This window comes from Hydra vulgaris, chromosome 09 (genome assembly GCF_038396675.1).
Source record: "Hydra vulgaris chromosome 09, alternate assembly HydraT2T_AEP".
Taxonomy (NCBI): domain Eukaryota; kingdom Metazoa; phylum Cnidaria; class Hydrozoa; order Anthoathecata; family Hydridae; genus Hydra; species Hydra vulgaris.
In genome coordinates this window covers 5,125,532-5,142,167 of record NC_088928.1, presented here as the reverse complement: position 1 = coordinate 5,142,167, position 16,636 = coordinate 5,125,532, and the positions used below count along the sequence as shown (strand labels likewise).

At 30.5% G+C, this 16,636-nt stretch overlaps 1 protein-coding gene across 1 annotated transcript; it reads left to right on the top strand.

Moving 5' to 3' along the window:
- The first annotated feature begins 2,515 nt into the window (after window positions 1-2,515).
- Window positions 2,516-10,766, top strand: LOC136085204 (52 kDa repressor of the inhibitor of the protein kinase-like). The gene is made up of 4 exons (XM_065806493.1): window positions 2,516-2,609; window positions 9,317-9,540; window positions 10,000-10,220; window positions 10,271-10,766. Exons 1-4 carry the CDS (start codon window positions 2,516-2,518, stop codon window positions 10,764-10,766), a joined length of 1,035 nt encoding a protein of 344 aa, XP_065662565.1.
- Window positions 10,767-16,636: the final 5,870 nt, after the last annotated feature.

The window sequence follows — 16,636 nt, the reverse complement described above, 5'->3', positions numbered from 1 at the left end:
ATATATATATATATATATACATATAACTCAATGATTTTAAAAAACAAAGATAAAGATCAAATAACAAAAATGATTTTCTCTATTTATTGTGTTCTGCCAAATTATAACATGATATACAAAGGTCCTGTTTGTTATCTTCATTGAACTGATTGCAGGAGTTAACAAGCTTGTGACATATTCCAAATTTAGAGAAGAGTACCTTGAAGTTTTTACAAACTTCAATAGTTTCTCTGTGTATATTAGTGTCGTTGAACTCAAGTTCGACTACAAGGTTTGGTATAGAGTTGCAAAGTTCAAGGATATTTTTCTCCTAATTTAATATTTAAAATAATTGTGAAATATGTATTATATAAAGTAACTGTTGTTAATTATGTATCTAGTTATGTCTAATGATGTTAGTATTAGCCATCTATTCCACTTACACAGACACACAGACACACACACATATATATTTATACTGCATTGTACATTTAAATTTACGTAAACTTTGTTTTTAGTAAAGAGTAGATTTTATAAATTTAAGAAATATATATTAGATATTATTTTACCTTTAACATTTTCTTAACATGATTACCAACAAAACTTTTCCCGTGATAGGCTTGTCTTTGAACTCCGAATGAGTTAAGTACCTTATCAAATTTGTTTACAAGTGGCCCAAACGATATCTTTATATGGTCTGCTTCAAGCAGTATTTTCAGTTCTGAGATCTATGATTAAATATGTTCTTAAGAAAAATTCAAAAAAATATAATGAATAAACAAAACTTAGATATTCCAATGTATAAGATTCTCAACTGTATTATTCCGGGTTTAAATACCAATCTAAATTAAATATTTTTTGTAAATAATAAAAATTAAAGTTGTTACCTGTTCTTTTTTTTTCTTTTCAAAGTGAATCAGGTGACGTTCAAATACTAATTTAATTTTTTCTTCATTTTCAGGGTTAAAAATTATTTGCATTTCAAGTGCTACTGTTTTAACACGTGTTTTAGTCAATTAAATCAACTTCAAATAGTATTCAAGAACTTCAAGTTCTTAAATACTTATTTGAAGTTGATTTATTTGGCGCTGGTGCTCTATATATGCATTAGTTTCCTCACAGTCAAGTGTTTGGTTGGTTACTGCCATTCGACCTGCAATTTTTATGTCAATTGTGTGACAAGAGTCTTCTAACATATTGAAAAACTTTAAATATATACTAAGTGAGATATGTAAAGCAGGGACTCCTATGTAATAGTACAAGAAAGTTTATATTATTATTTACAATTGCATACACCACCATTTACATTTACCCCACCAATAAGTTGTATTGTATTCTATAGCAAAAACGATTATGTGAATTTGCGAAGAATACCTAATAAATAAAATCAAAATAATGTGAATAATAAATAAAAGCAAAGCACCTGATCAAGTGGCGCAAGTTTCTCTGTGTATATCAGTGTCGTTGAACATCCTTACAAGATGAATTAGGCTTTATTAAAAACCAAACTAGTGCATGCACCTTCATGGTATATGTTACAAGAGTAATTAAATTCTTTAAAAGGGTAGTTGTTGAAACATAGATGCGTAATAACCTATTCGCTGCTGTTAACCATCTAGTGTCTGAAAGTGTTCCTGGCTTCCGTTGTGATAAGTCTGTGGAGCAATTTCTACTGGAAACAGTTTGACACATATCATAAAGATATTTTTGATCAGTGCGAAGTTGAATATTTATCATATCTGGTAGATCTGAATCATTTAGAACAAATAGAATATCTGTGAATTTTTCCCAGTTTGACATTAGCTTTCCAATTACTTCAAAAAAATCCATAAGGACCTAATGTAGATCCATCTAAATGAATTAAAAGGTGACAAGAAAGTAGTTCATTTGCGTGGAGTTGGTATATAAACCATTGTAAAGGCTTTCCTAATTCTTCCTTTAAAAGTTTAGTTTTTCCTTATATTGGTCCCAACACATCTTACGACGACCAAATTATTCAATATTTCGTATCTATAAAAAACAAAAAACAATTCTTTAGAATCTGATCAGTTACTCTAACTATTTTTTATTTATATTATAAAACAATTAGTTTTATTTGTTTCAAATCCGCTAATTATTCAAATTATATGATTTATTTGTTTCAAACCCACATATTATTCAAACTACATGTTTTTATTTGTTTTAAATCCGCTAATTATTCAAATTATATGATTTTATTTGTTTTAAATCCACTAATTATTTTTTTAAACTGATTATGCAATAACAGAGACAATTTCACTTGTTAATTCATGAAAGCTTTAAAGGCTTTCTATCCAGACTCCTACCTGTTTTTCAACTAATTCAGCAAACTGCATTTGACGTTTTTTGCTGACCCTGAATTAATTGTAATATGCCAAATATATTTTGATCCTGGTTTCTCTACGAGTGATACGTATTCTTCAACAACTTTTAACAACAACTTAGTTTAAAATCTTGAAGTGCGGTGGATGCAATAAACGCTGCTCCGTCCGAAATTCCACAAGTGCGACCACAAGCTATGGCTAATTTAGGCCAATCTCTTTTTAGTATTTTCTGCGTTCTTGCTTTAGGAACGCCTTTTGGTTTAAATGCAGTTGAATTAGACCATGAAGGTAAAATGATGTTATTAGATTCATTAAAATTATTAGTAGTTTTATTTTCTCTAGGGTTTTTTTGCAGTTTAGCCAAAAGGTACCCTCATCTTCAAATTCATCGGTACTAAAACAGAGCTAAACATTTCCAATACTAATAGAAATGCTGAATAAAATATCAAATCTATTTAAATAAAAATAAAAAAAGATTTTTTCTATCTACACAAGGATTATTGTACAATATATATTTTGTTGTACAGCCAACGTTACGTTGTGCAATTTAAGCTTGAAAATATTTTCATTGTAAAACAACAGGCCCGTAGAACCGGGGGGGAGGGGAGGGAATAGCAGGGGCATTTGCCTCCCAATAATTTTTCAAATAAATAGTTTTGAAAAAATTGACTGAAAATATTGAAAAAATAAAAATAAAAATAAAAAAAGGTCCTTAAAACTAATTCGGAGCCCCTAACCCAGCATTGCCCTCCCAATATAATTTTTGTTACTTGCCTGAACAAGGTCGCATAGTTCGAACTACAAAAACTTCAACCTACTAAATTGATTTACAAAAAGAAACATCTACTTAATAGTTGAAATAATTTTCAGATATCCTACTGAGGTCTAAATTGTTTTCAACAAATTAATGTTCATATTATTTACCGATTCATGATGTTTTCATTTTCGAACGATTTATTTGTCAACCGATTATAGAGATTTTCATATTCAACAGGTTTGAGATGTAATGAGATGTCCTTGCGTTTTTTTTTTTTTTTTTTATTAAAAAAAATTCAATTAACAATAAATTAATAAAAGACAAGTTCTAGCAGGCATTGAAATTGAAATTCTGAAGCCAGTGCTACAACCACTGCGCTACGGCTGAATGAACAAAAAATATACAAAATACATACCGGAAAAAGTGTAGTTGATAAAGTTGAAATAGTTGAACAAGTTGAAATAGTTGAAAAAGTAAAGTTGATCGAAAAAACAGTAAGTCAAAAAATACAGTTGGTTGAAAAAACAGTAGGTCAGAAATACAGTAGGTTGAAAATTCAATTGATAAAAATCTAAGTAGGTTGGAAAATAAACCGTTTGTGTTTTAATTAGGTTTAAATTTGAAAAATCAAAAGTTGTCGGTTGAAAATCAAAAACTACGATTTTAGAAATTTCTACGATTCTACGATTTTAATTTCTACGATTCTACGATTTTAGAAATTTCTAAATTAAGTTGAGTATAGGCCACCTAAAACAAAATTGTTTTAAACCTGTACTACGACATTTCTTTAACAATTGGAAACCAAGCTTAAGCGGAGTTTTTCATTTAAAATATATAACGGTCTAATTTAAAAAAATATGACGGTCTAATTTAAAAAAATATGACGGTCTAATTTAAAAAAATATGACGGTCTAATTTAAAAAAATATGACGGTCTAATTTAAAAAAATATGACGGTTTAATTTAAAAAAATATGACGGCCTAATTTAAAAAAATATGACAATTTTATTTAAAAAAATATGACGGTTTAATTTAAAAAAATATGACGGTCTAATTTAAAAAAATATGACGGTCTAATTTAAAAAAATATGATGGTTTAATTTAAAAAAATATGATGGTTTAATTTAAAAAAATATGACTTTCTAATTTAAAAAAATATGACGGTCTAATTTAAAAAAATATGACGGTCTAATTTAAAAAAATATGATGGTTTAATTTAAAAAAATATGACGGTCTAATTTAAAAAAATATGATGGTTTAATTTAAAATAGCTCTAAGTAAAATAGCAAAACAACAACAACGAAAAGTTGAACCATGTTTTTTTGTTGTTGATAAAGTTAATATATATACACATATATATATATATATATATATATATATATATATATATATATATATATATATATATATATATATATATATATATATATATATATATATATATATATATATATATATATATATAAAACATAAAATATATATTATACACAATTCCACAAGATCACATTTAATTTGCAACAGAACACCGTTAAACGTAAATACAAAAATTAAATGTTTCAATTTGAATTATTCAATTTAATGATTAAACTTGTAAGTCCCTATGAACATAACAATCTTTCCCAGACTACCACCGAAGAGCATTTAATGAGGAAGTTTCCACCGACTTTCTCACTAACTTTGATATTTTGATTACACTGTTACGGAAAAAAGTGTGCGTGTTTTAAAAAAAAGGTGCTAGCGTATGAAGGTGTTAAAAATATGAACATGTTGAAGACAAAAAACTCTAACTGTTTAAAAAAAAGGTGTTATCGTTAAAAAAAAAACGTGTTGGCGTAAAAACGTGTCAATGTAACAAGGGTAAATTGTTTTTAAATGTGTGTGAGTTGTTAAGAAAACATGCTATTTATTTGGCGCGAAAAATATTTGCAATTGCTTTTCCTTGTGGCAGTGTTCATTTGAATGGAAATCCATATATATATATATATATATATATATATATATATATATATATATATATATATATATATATATATATATATATATATATATATATATATATATATATATATATATATATATATGTATATCTATAGTTCTATAGTTTGTTGGCTTTAGGAAGAGCGGAAGGAAAAAAGTGATTCTTACGCCAACACATACGTCACTTTTAATTACTTTTGACTTTCGTCCAACATTTCCGTGTTGGACGAAAGTAAAAACCATTAATTTAATTACAAATTAATCGTTTTTTAAAAAAACCACAAAAACGCAAATTTAATTGACCAGAATGTTTTTAAAAACATTCTGAATGTTTTTATAACATTTTGAATGTTTTTAACAATATAAACAATGTTTTTATTTTTATTTTTTTTAATAAAATGTTTTTATTTTTATTTTTTTTAATAAAATGTTTTTATTTTTATTTTTTTTACTGTAAATCATGCGCGGAGTGTTGCTACATCGACTATCTTATAGCCTGACTCGCAAGGGAGTGCTGCTACATCGACTGACAAATAGCCTGACTCGCAAGGGAGTGCTGCTACATCGACTGACAAATAGCCTGACTCGCAAGGGAGTGCTGCTACATCGACTGACAAATAGCCTGACCCGCAAGGGAGTGCTGCTACATCGACTGAGGGTTTGGTTGGGGCAGGCAGTCTATCATTATTAAAAAAAAAAATTCCGGTCTTGCATTTTAATTTTTACTTTTTGTCAACAAAATATCGAAAAAACTTTCGGACAACATCTAAGGGTTCTATATATATCTATATATATATATATATATATATATATATATATATATATATATATATATATATATATATATATATATATATATATATATATATATGTTATATATATAATATATAGGGGAAAGGCGCCTATGATGGCATACTTAACTTTGAAGCTTCATTATTCAGTATCCTGTAGACCATGAACAAAAGTTTTGATATGGATACATTCTTTGTTACATGAAAAACCATAATTACCCCAAGAGTTTTTACCAGTTTTATTTTGATATTAGTTATTTTTATTTAAAAAAAAAGCACATGCATGCCATTATAGGCAACTACTGCTCCTATGATGGCATAGGGGAGGATGGGGATGGTTAGCATCAAGGGTAACTTGACAATTTCATTCGACCTTAGAGTCTTCCTTCAGAAATGCCAGAAATTACGCGTAATCGTCCTAAATAACCCTTTTGTGCTACACAGCAGCAGTCTAGAATTTCGCGCATGCGCATAAGAGATATTGTGTTTCATGTGTTTTTTGAACCAAAAATTTTTTAGTGAAGAAAAAATTCCTTTTTACTTCACTAACAAATATATTGTTTTTATGAAAGAAAAAAGGTTTTCTCAACTCGTCAATATTGCAACACACCTAACTCGTGAGTATGCCATCATAGGAAGAAGTTATCATTTTCATTTAAACAAGCTATGTCTGCCTTGTTCAAAAGATAAAATTAAAATAAGTATTCCACTAAATGCACAAAACTCGGAAATAAAATGCATTAAAATTTCATTTCTGCACAGTTGATAATAAAATCACAATCTTAAATACTTAAAAGGATTAAAAATACAACAGCACATCCCAAAATTTGTGCATAAGGGACGTATTTTTACTAAAATTAATGTAAAGTCAGTATAGAAATGTTGGTCTAATCACTTTTTTGCCATAACCTATATTTATGAAAATATGACCGGTATGCCATCATTGGCGCTATGCCATCAAAGGCGTCTTTCCCCTATATATGTATATATGTTACATAACATATATACGTTTGTATATATGTTATGTAACTGTTATTTTAGCGTTATGTTTTTTGCTGTGTATGGTTGGTATTTGACCGAAGATTGAATTTTTTTGAGAAAGCCGATGTAAAAGTCTTAGAAAAATCTTTTAATAGCAAGTTATTCTTGTCTTTATACATAAATCCTAATATTTGAAGCGAAATAAGTCTTGATATATCTAGGACATCCGTGTATTTCATTACAGGGGAAGATTGTTCTAATCTTTTTAATAGTTAACTGTTTTACATGCGTGGTTTTGTAGGCTCTGTAATCTTTTTAATTTAGTTTTGTGTGTGTTAGACCAAGTAATATTAGCGTAGGAGAAATGACAATGAGCAAATAAAGCTTTTTGCGTGATTTATAATTAAGAAAGGCCCTAGATTTATATAATACACTTATAGTATAAAATATTTTTGTTTCAATGAGACTAATATGTTTTTTTCCATGATAGGTTCTCATCAAATATTATTTTCCAAAAAAATTTTTTATGATTTACTGAATTTATTTCATTTTTATTGATTGACTGTTTTGGCAACTTTAACGAACGATTAGTTGATTGTCTTATTTTATGAAAGAGAGTAAAACTTGTTTATTCACAATTTAATGATAACTTATCAGCTAAAAACCATGGGTTAATGCTGTCTAGTTCAGTGTTCATTGTTTCGAACAATATTTTTACATCAGAGTTGTTGTAAAATAAATTTGTATCGTCAGCATACATAATTGACGATACTTTATGAGAAGCTTTATTCATACCATTAATATATATTAAAAATAATGAAGGTCCTTAGATTGATCCCTGAAATAATAATCACCATTTTTAAAAACTGGGTGAATTTTTGACTGATTTTAATTTATCAGTAAATATACTATTAATAATTGGTCATAAAATATCTTTTAATGACGTTTTTTAAAAAACTGATGTATATTTGTTTGGGAAGACCCGGCTTAGTTTTCTTTACGAACAGATACCTCGTGTGAGATGGATTTACAATGTAACTTGTACTCATGTGTAGTAAAATCTCTTTCCTTTCGGATTTCGATTTTGACGTTTCATAGCAAGCATTGTATATTTTTTCTTCGGTCAGTTTTTAGCAATCATATACATTTTTAAAATTACAAAAATACAAAACAAAAATTTATATTACAATTTTATTTCAAATAGTTAAAGTTTTTAGCTTTTGAAATTTGTTATAACATAAAATTTATTTGTATATTTATAGTCTTAATGTATATAAAATATTAACTTTATATTAAAAAGTTGTTTTTCAAAATATAAATGTGTGCTCTTGGAACAATCCTTTAAAAAAACTTTGGGTTTTTTAAAACCTTATTAAAAACATGCCAATCATGAGTTAACAAAAAGGTTAAGATCATATTTACTGTTGGATATTAATGTAACATAAAGAATGTTAATGTAACATGAACAACTCTTAACCGCAACACCTATTAGGTGTTAATGTATCATAAACACCTTTTTGTTCAGCACCTTTTTACGACAACACCTAATAGGTGCTTATATAGTATCACGCATCTACGCCTTTTTTCTTTAACATGAACACCTTTTTCCGTTACAGGGTAGAGCGAATATTAAGCCTCATATTTCTAGATTGTAAACTCAGGACTCTAACCACTGCTCAAAGCTATTGGCAATTTTAGCGGTAGATTTTAGTTTGTTATCTTATAATATGAAAAAAATTAACAGCATTATGAACCATTTCATATGCATATAAATCTTGTAAAAAAAAGAAACGGTTTCTTTTGCTGACGATTAATAACATGGCTATTCCAGCAGCACAATAACGACTTTAGACATCCAAACTTGTCGAAATATAGTTTAATACTAACCAAATAATGTTCCCAAAATGACCAGCAAATTTACTAGACCTTAAACCTAATGAAAATCTTAGGAAGACGCAAATAGTTAGTAAAGCTGATCGTATAAATGGTTTAGCTTAAAAGTGTAGCAAGAAGTAACTATGTTACAAATTCATTATGGTTTGAACCAATGTCGCGTTTTTGTAGACAAGTAAGTATAGATGAGTTTCAAACTTGTAGGTAGAAACCTAAGATAACTTCCTACCTACAAGTACCTTGTTTAAAAAAAACTCCGCCGATTTAAGTATCAAAAAATTCTTTAGATATAAGAAAGGAAGGCAAAGAGTTAGTACAAGAAGAAGCTGTTCAAAATTGAAATGATAAGAACTGGTTCTCTTTCCTTTGTGTTCTTGGATTGTCAAGCATATGTGGAAAAAAAATAGAATGATATGTGGAAAAAAAATAGAAACCCAGATAATGGCCTCACTAAGTACAAACCATTATCTAGCCAAATTATTTATCCCCGTATAACCTCTTTTGAAAATTACGAGTCTTTATATCTTCTTTTTTGTTATAAAAATTTTTCAAATGATTTTTCTGTCCTTTTTCAACACAATCATTATGTTCCATTAGTACTAAAAAACAATTTGAAACGTAAAGCTTCCAATGAAAGTAGCAGGTTACAGACTAAAATTACTTTTCAAAGCAAATCTAAAGATCTTGATGGTCTTATGGAATTTAATTTAAAAAATAAATCTTCATATCTTTGCAACCAATTACCAATACCTAGTTTTAGTAAAGTAACTCAATGTATACCAATTACTATCCCTTCCTATAATTATGATATTGGTTATTTGGTTTCTAATTATGCTAGTTATTCCAGTGTTGCTAAAACTTTAAGTAATTCTTAAGTTCAACATTTAGTTTAATCTATGCTTATGCATTGTAAAACATTTGCTTTTTCTAAAAATTCAAATGGACGTAGCTTTCAACTTGCATGGGTAGATAAATTTCCATGACTTACTTATTCAAAAATATTTAATGGCGCTTTCTGCTCGCCATGTGTAATTTTTGGTCATAGTTTTCCTTCAGAATGTACTATATTAGAAAGGCTGTTCAGTAAACCATTCAACTACTGGAACGAGGCTTCTGCTCACTTTAAAAAACATGTATTTGGAAAAAACAATAATAATCTAACCTGCAGAAACATGGGATTGCATGTTAAAACTGCTGAAGTTTTGTTTTCTTTATCATCATTTTGGTCTATTAAAACAGAGCCAATTGATATAACCTTCCAAAAAATAATTCAATAACAGATTTCTGAAAATCGTAGATTATTGTTACCAATTATTGAAACAATTATTCTATATGGGCGCCTTGGTCTTCCTTTAAGAGGTCATCGAGATAATTCAAAATTTCATATTGGTAGAAGCGAATCTCCTAGTCCAACTGCAGGAAATTTCATCGAGCTGCTTTATTTTCGTGTCAAAGCTGGCGATAAAATTCTTGAAGATCATTTAAAATATCATCAAAAAATGCATCTTATATATCAAATACATCTCAAAATGAGCTGATAAATTGTTGCAGAGAAGTAGTTACCGACAAAATAATAGAAGAAATCAAAAAGTCTCAATATTTTTCTATTATTGCTAATGAAGCTTCAGACAGTTCAAATAAAGAGCAACTTTCTTTGGTTATTAGATTTGTTGATTCTAATTTAGACATAAAGCAAGAATTTGTTAAATTTATACATTGTTCAAATGGTGTTCCTGGCGAAGGTTTATTTAGTGTTTTACTAAAAAGTATGTCTGTCCTTTCCTTGGATATTATAAATTGCAGGGGACAATCTTATAAAGGTGCTGGAGCAATGGCTGGACATACTAAAGGGTTGTCGGCTTGTATTTTAAATTTGAATGAAAAAGCTATTTTTACTCATTGTTACAGCCACAGACTTAATTTAGCTATTTGTGCATCATGCAATGTGCAGTCTATCAGGAACCTTTTAGCTCATGTAAAAGAGGTATCATACTTTTTTAATCTTTCTCCAACCAGGCAACAAAAATTAGAAGAGCATATTGATTAAAGTACTCCATTAGCTTCCCAAAAAAAGTTAAAAGGTGTTTGTAGAACACGTTGGATTGTTAAAGTACATGGCATGGATACTTTTTATACCTGTGGTCTCCTATCTTGAAGAAATGTCCTTAAATATCAATAAAACATTTAATCATACAACATCTACTTCTGCTTCCTCTTTAATGAAGTTAATAACAGGTTTTGATTTCATTGTTGCACTTTGTATAACAAGAAATGTTTTTGATATAACTCTTCCGATTACACAATTGTTGCAGACAAAAAGTAATGATATTCATAATGGTTTGAATCTTATCCAGGCATTAAAAGATGCTGTGTCTTTAAAAGATGCTGTGTCTTCTCTTAGAAATATAGTAGACAAATACCATCAAATATGCTATGAACAAGCATTAAAAATTGCATCCAAGATAAATGTTATAGAAGAAAAGCCTAGAACTTCATTTATTTTAAAAAACAGAGCTAATACTCCTTTTGAGTCTGTCTCTCATTATTTTAAATTGGTTATCACTATTCCTTTGTTAGACCTACTGAGTACTGAGTTAAACACAAGGTTTAATGATACAACTTTAAAGTGTTATAAAGCACTTGTCTTAGTTCCTTCAAACATGATTGCAGAATTTCAGTGTTCTAGTTATACTAATTGGAAAGATCATGTCATGTCTTTCGGTGACTTTTATATAACAGACTTACCAAATTTACTCGCTTTATTAGGTGAGCTTAAACTGTAAGAAGTATATTGGGTAAATTTTAAAAATGAACTTCCGTCTAATATTACTGAAACATTAAAAACAATAAATCGTCCTGGAAAATTTGTCTTAAGTTACTTGCTACCTTACCCTTAACTTCATGTGAATGTGAGCGAACGTTTTATATTATAAAATATTATAAAAGAAGCACAATGGTAGAGGACTGCCTAAATGTTTTAGCTTTAATGAATATTTACACAGAGTTACCTATAGATGTTAAAAAAGTTTGCTATAAATAATCGTAGGTTGTGTTTTAAATAAAATTTTAATAAAAATATAATAAAATAAATTAATTAAATATATAATAAAAATTTAAAATATAAATAATATTATCTTAAAAAAATAACTCTTTGTTTAACAGCTATTTTCATAGCCACACATCCTTGTAAAAATATTATTTGGCATTGAACAGTACAGTAAGTATAGCCCGCAGTTTATTTACTACTTGGTTTTCAACTTTTTTTTTTTGGAGGGGGGCGGAAGTTATTGTTTCGAAAAAAAAGTTCATATTGCATCAAACGTATTAAAAAAGCCTAATTTCGCAAACAGTAGATAAGGAATAGTGTCGCAAATAGTAATATAAGGAGTAGTGTCCCAAACACTAGATAAGGAATATTGTCCAAACCAAGAGTAGTATACGAATCAACCAATAAGTTGACTCATTTACTCCCTGCTATCCCTAAATAAGTCGATGTCTGTATTACTTTATGCGTGCTCTCCCTAAATCTAAAAAAGTGCGATAGCAGGGATTTTTAAGAATTTTTTTTGCTTCATATAAGAATAGGTCGTGTGAAATTGTGAAGCGTTGGTGCTGGCTATGGTTATCATGATTTTCTTCTAAAAAGAGATAGCGTGCGAAACGATGATGCTTGATAATGGTTAGCATCATGTGCAATAAAATATCGGGCGATTGCTGTCATACCTCATGTATGGGTTTGTCAATAAGGAGGGGGGGGGGGGGAATGCTAAAACTTAACATTTTTGGGGAGGAGTTAAAATTGCGACTTACCCAAAAAAATTCCTGTACACGCCCCTATTCTTTATCCACATTTAATCGTAAATAAAAAGTTTGTTGCAAAAAATTTAATTTGCCATTTTCTAAGTACCACATTTTTACTAGATGTGAAGCAATTTAAAAAAAGCGCAAATTAAATTGTGTTTATCCATTTGCTTTTTCTACTAGATTTTAGAAGAGAAAGCAAATGGATAAACACAGTTTAAATTACATTTTGTTATTTGTTAGTTCGAAGGTTGCTTAACTTATTTTAAATTGTCTATATAAAGATTTGAATACATTTTTAATTTTTTTATATAATAAAATCTAAGGGTAGTTGAGCATTTATTTCTATAATATAGACTATTATATATTCTTGAATAATTTTATATTTTAGACGCGACATACAGTAACTTACAATATAAATTTTAATCAGTTGTAAAATTAAAAATGTTTACAATTCTTTTGATGGGTATCATTATTTAGGTTGCAGATATGATTACATAGCGCTAGTTTATATGGTTTTAAAATTTGTTCTTTTAGACACGGCATGTAATATCACATTGTAAGTTTCATCAGTTATAAAATGTTTACTTGCATTTTTTATGAGTATTTATTTAGACTAGTTACAGCAAAGTTTATATTTAGATTGTTATAATTTGTATATATATGCTATACCACACTGTAAGTTTAAATTATTGTAATTTAATAAATAAACAAATATTATTTGACATCAAGTTTCATTTTACAGTCAGATCAGGTTATCCTGCTACTGGTAACATGTAACCCAGTACAATCTGCTTCATGTCCTGCTGCCTTGTAGGATACGCCTTTTTAGGCAAAGGCTAGGAGATGCCAACTCCGATTTAAAACACTCCCTGCCTTGGGGCTCTTGGTTGAGTAAAGGCTAGAGATGGTGTCTCGATTAAAATACTCATCTTGGGCAGATGTTAAATGCACCCAGCTACTGTCTTGTAAAAGGCCACCTAGGCAAAGACTTAAGGGGTAAACAGATTCTATCTGTTGACCAGCCTCGCACCTCTTCTTCATCTATTAGGCTGGCGCAGATATATTTTAATACATTGTTTCCAGTTTAGGATGTTGAATGCTGGATCTTCTTGACTCAATGCATGGGTTTTGCTTGCGTCTCTGTTTTTATGACTAGGCAACTCATTCTATTATCTCCTAATGAGGGTACAGCTCTAAAACTCAGTTTTATGGTTCTGAGGCCGGCTGGTAGTCAGGTTTCCCGAACTCTGTGGTAGCTCTCAGAGAGGCTGATTCCATCAACAGCTGAAAAATATCAAAGTATTAAAAGTGCCATGTTGTGCATGGATGGTGTCCCTGTTTGTACTTTTGGTGTGCATTGCGGAGGCCACATTTGGAGCCCTTTGTTACAGCTTAGGGTTTATTAGTAGTAATGAGGCATTTGCTTGGGCTATTAAACGGTGTTCTGAGTACTATCTATGCTTCGAGTCAAGTTCTTCAATCTAATTTAAAAATGAATAAAGTACCAAAAGCTATAAAGCACAAAAAACCATCATCATCACCAAGTTCCCTAAACCTATCATTCACTAATATTTGTGGTCTTCGAAGTAACTTTTCTTCTGTTGAGTCTTATCTCTTGCAAAGTTCACCAGACCTACTTGCTCTTTGTGAGACTAATTTGAGTTCGGCTGTCTCATCTTGTGATCTTAGTGTTGATGGTTATCTTCCTCTAATTCGTAAAGACTCCTATAGTCACATGCTTGGCCTGGGCATTTACATTTGTAAGAATTCACCCATTTGTCGTGAAACTAGATTTGAATCCACAGACTATTCTTTCATGTGCTTTCGTTTAGCCCCACTTCACTCTATTGCCTTTCTCTTTGTTCTATATCGCTCTCCTTCATCTCAAGATTGCACTCTTTTTGACATTATTTCTGATCATATTGGCCAAGCCTTCTCTCTTTATCCATCAGCTAATATAGTTGTTGTCGGTGACTTTAATGCTCACCACTCTGAATGGCTTGGCTCTAGTGTCAGTGACTCTGCAGGCATTAAAGCCCACAACTTTTGCCTTTCTCAATCCCTAACTCAAATAGTCAACTTTCCAACTCGCTTTCCTGACAACCCTAATCATTTACCTTCTCTACTCGACTTATGTCTTGTTTCTGATCCTAGTCAGTGCTCAGTTTCTCCACATTCACCCTTAGATTCTTCTGATCACAGTTTGATCTCTCTAAAACTAATATCTCATTCTTCTTCATCATCTGAATCCCCCTATTATCGAACCTCTTACAACTACAGTAAAGCTGACTGAGATTCTTTCCGTGATTTTCTTCGTGATGGCCCTTGGGTAGAAATCTTTCGTCTTCCTGTCGACAAATGTACTTCTTACATAACTTCGTGGATTCAGGCTGGCATGGAATCTTTTATTCCCTCTCGACGATTCCAGGTCAAGCCTCACTCTCCTCCATGGTTTTCCTCACACTGTGCTGCTGCGATTGCCAATCGAAACAGTTACTTCCATATTTATTAGCAAAACAATTCTCGAGAAAACAGACGTCTGTTTATTACTGCTAGAAACAATTGTAAAAGGGTTTTGTCTAACGCCAAAACCCGCTATTCTCCGGTCATGAAATCTCGTATCTCATCCCAAAAATTAGGCTCTCGTGACTTCTGGAGAATCTTTAATAATATCAATAAAAAAGGCAAATCTATAATTCCACCTCTTTTGTATGGCTCAGACTTTGTCTCCTCACCTAAAGACAAAGCCGAATTGTTTGCTAAAAACTTTTCATCAATATCATCTCTTGATTCCACTAGTTGCGTTCTACCTGATATTGCCAACAAACAGGTTGATCCATTGCTTGACATTCATATCACTCCAGCATCTGTATCTAAAGTGATTTCCTGCCTAGACTCTTCTACAGCTTGTGGCCCGGACAACATACCTGTTATTGTCTTGCAGAAGTGTTCTTTTCTTATTGTGCATCCGGCAACATCTTTAAGATCATTGAATCCATCGTAGCATAAAAGTTGTCCTCGATGGACAACACTCTACTTCTTATTCTGTAACTTCAGGGGTTCCTCAAGGTTCTATCCTTGGCCATATACCCTTTTTAATTTACATTAATGATCTTCCAGATATTCTCACATCTATGGTGGCATTGTTTGCTGATGATACTACCATTTATTCTTGTCAAGATAAGAAACCAAGACCTTCTGATTGCTTGGAGGGGGCATTTGAGCTTGAAAAGGATCTCACTTCTGCTTCAGCATGGGCCTCACAGTGGCTGGTGAACTTTAATTCAGATAAAACTTAATTTTTTCAACCAATCGTTATCGCAATAATTTAGATCTTCCTATATTTATGAACGGTGATGTACTCGATGAGTCACCTACTCTTCATTTTCTAGGGTTAACTCTTACTTCCAATCTTTCTTGGAAACCATATATCAAATCAGTTGCAAAATTAGCATCTGCTAAGGTTGCATCTCTTTATCGAGCTCGTCACTTTCTTACTTCGGATTCTATTCTCTATCTCTATAAATCTCAAATCCGGCCTTGTATGGAATACTGTTGCCATATCTGGGGCGGTTCTTCTAATGATGCCCTTTCTTTTTTAGACAAGGTGCAAAAACGCATTGTAAACATAGTTGGACCTGCTCTTGCAGCCAACCTCCTACCATTATCACATCGTCGTAATGTTGCTTCTCTTTCTCTTTTCTATAAATACTATAATGGGCACTGCTCTAAAGAGCTAGTGTCTCTTGTGCCATCTACTATAATTCATTCTCGTGTTACTCGTCATTCAATTAAGTGTCATCCTTTTTCTGTGACTGTTTCTAAGTGCTCCAAAAACGCTTATTTGTCATCAGCTCTTTGGAATTCGCTTCCTTCATCTTGCTTTCCTGATTCATATAATTTGCAATCTTTTAAGTCGTCCGTCAATCGTTATCTTGCTCTACAATCTTCATCTTTTCTTTTTCAGTAACTTCCAACTTTAATTAGTGGCTGCTTGCAGCCTGGTTGGAAGCGAAGATGTATAAAAAAAAAAAAAAAAAAAAATTTTACATGATCATTTGCGAAAGTTTTGAGTATTTAAAAAAATTCTAATTTTTTTTAAACTAATAAATT

Excerpts from the sequence above, each read along its gene's own strand:
- LOC136085204 (XM_065806493.1), top strand. The coding sequence starts at position 2,516 with ATGGCTAATTTAGGCCAATCTCTTTTTAGTATTTTCTGCGTTCTTGCT. Across the intron at positions 9,541-9,999 it reads ATTATGATATTGGTTATTTG|ATTTCTGAAAATCGTAGATT; the intron begins GTTTCTAATTAT and ends ATTCAATAACAG. Across the intron at positions 10,221-10,270 it reads TTAAAATATCATCAAAAAAT|AGAAGTAGTTACCGACAAAA; the intron begins GCATCTTATATA and ends AAATTGTTGCAG.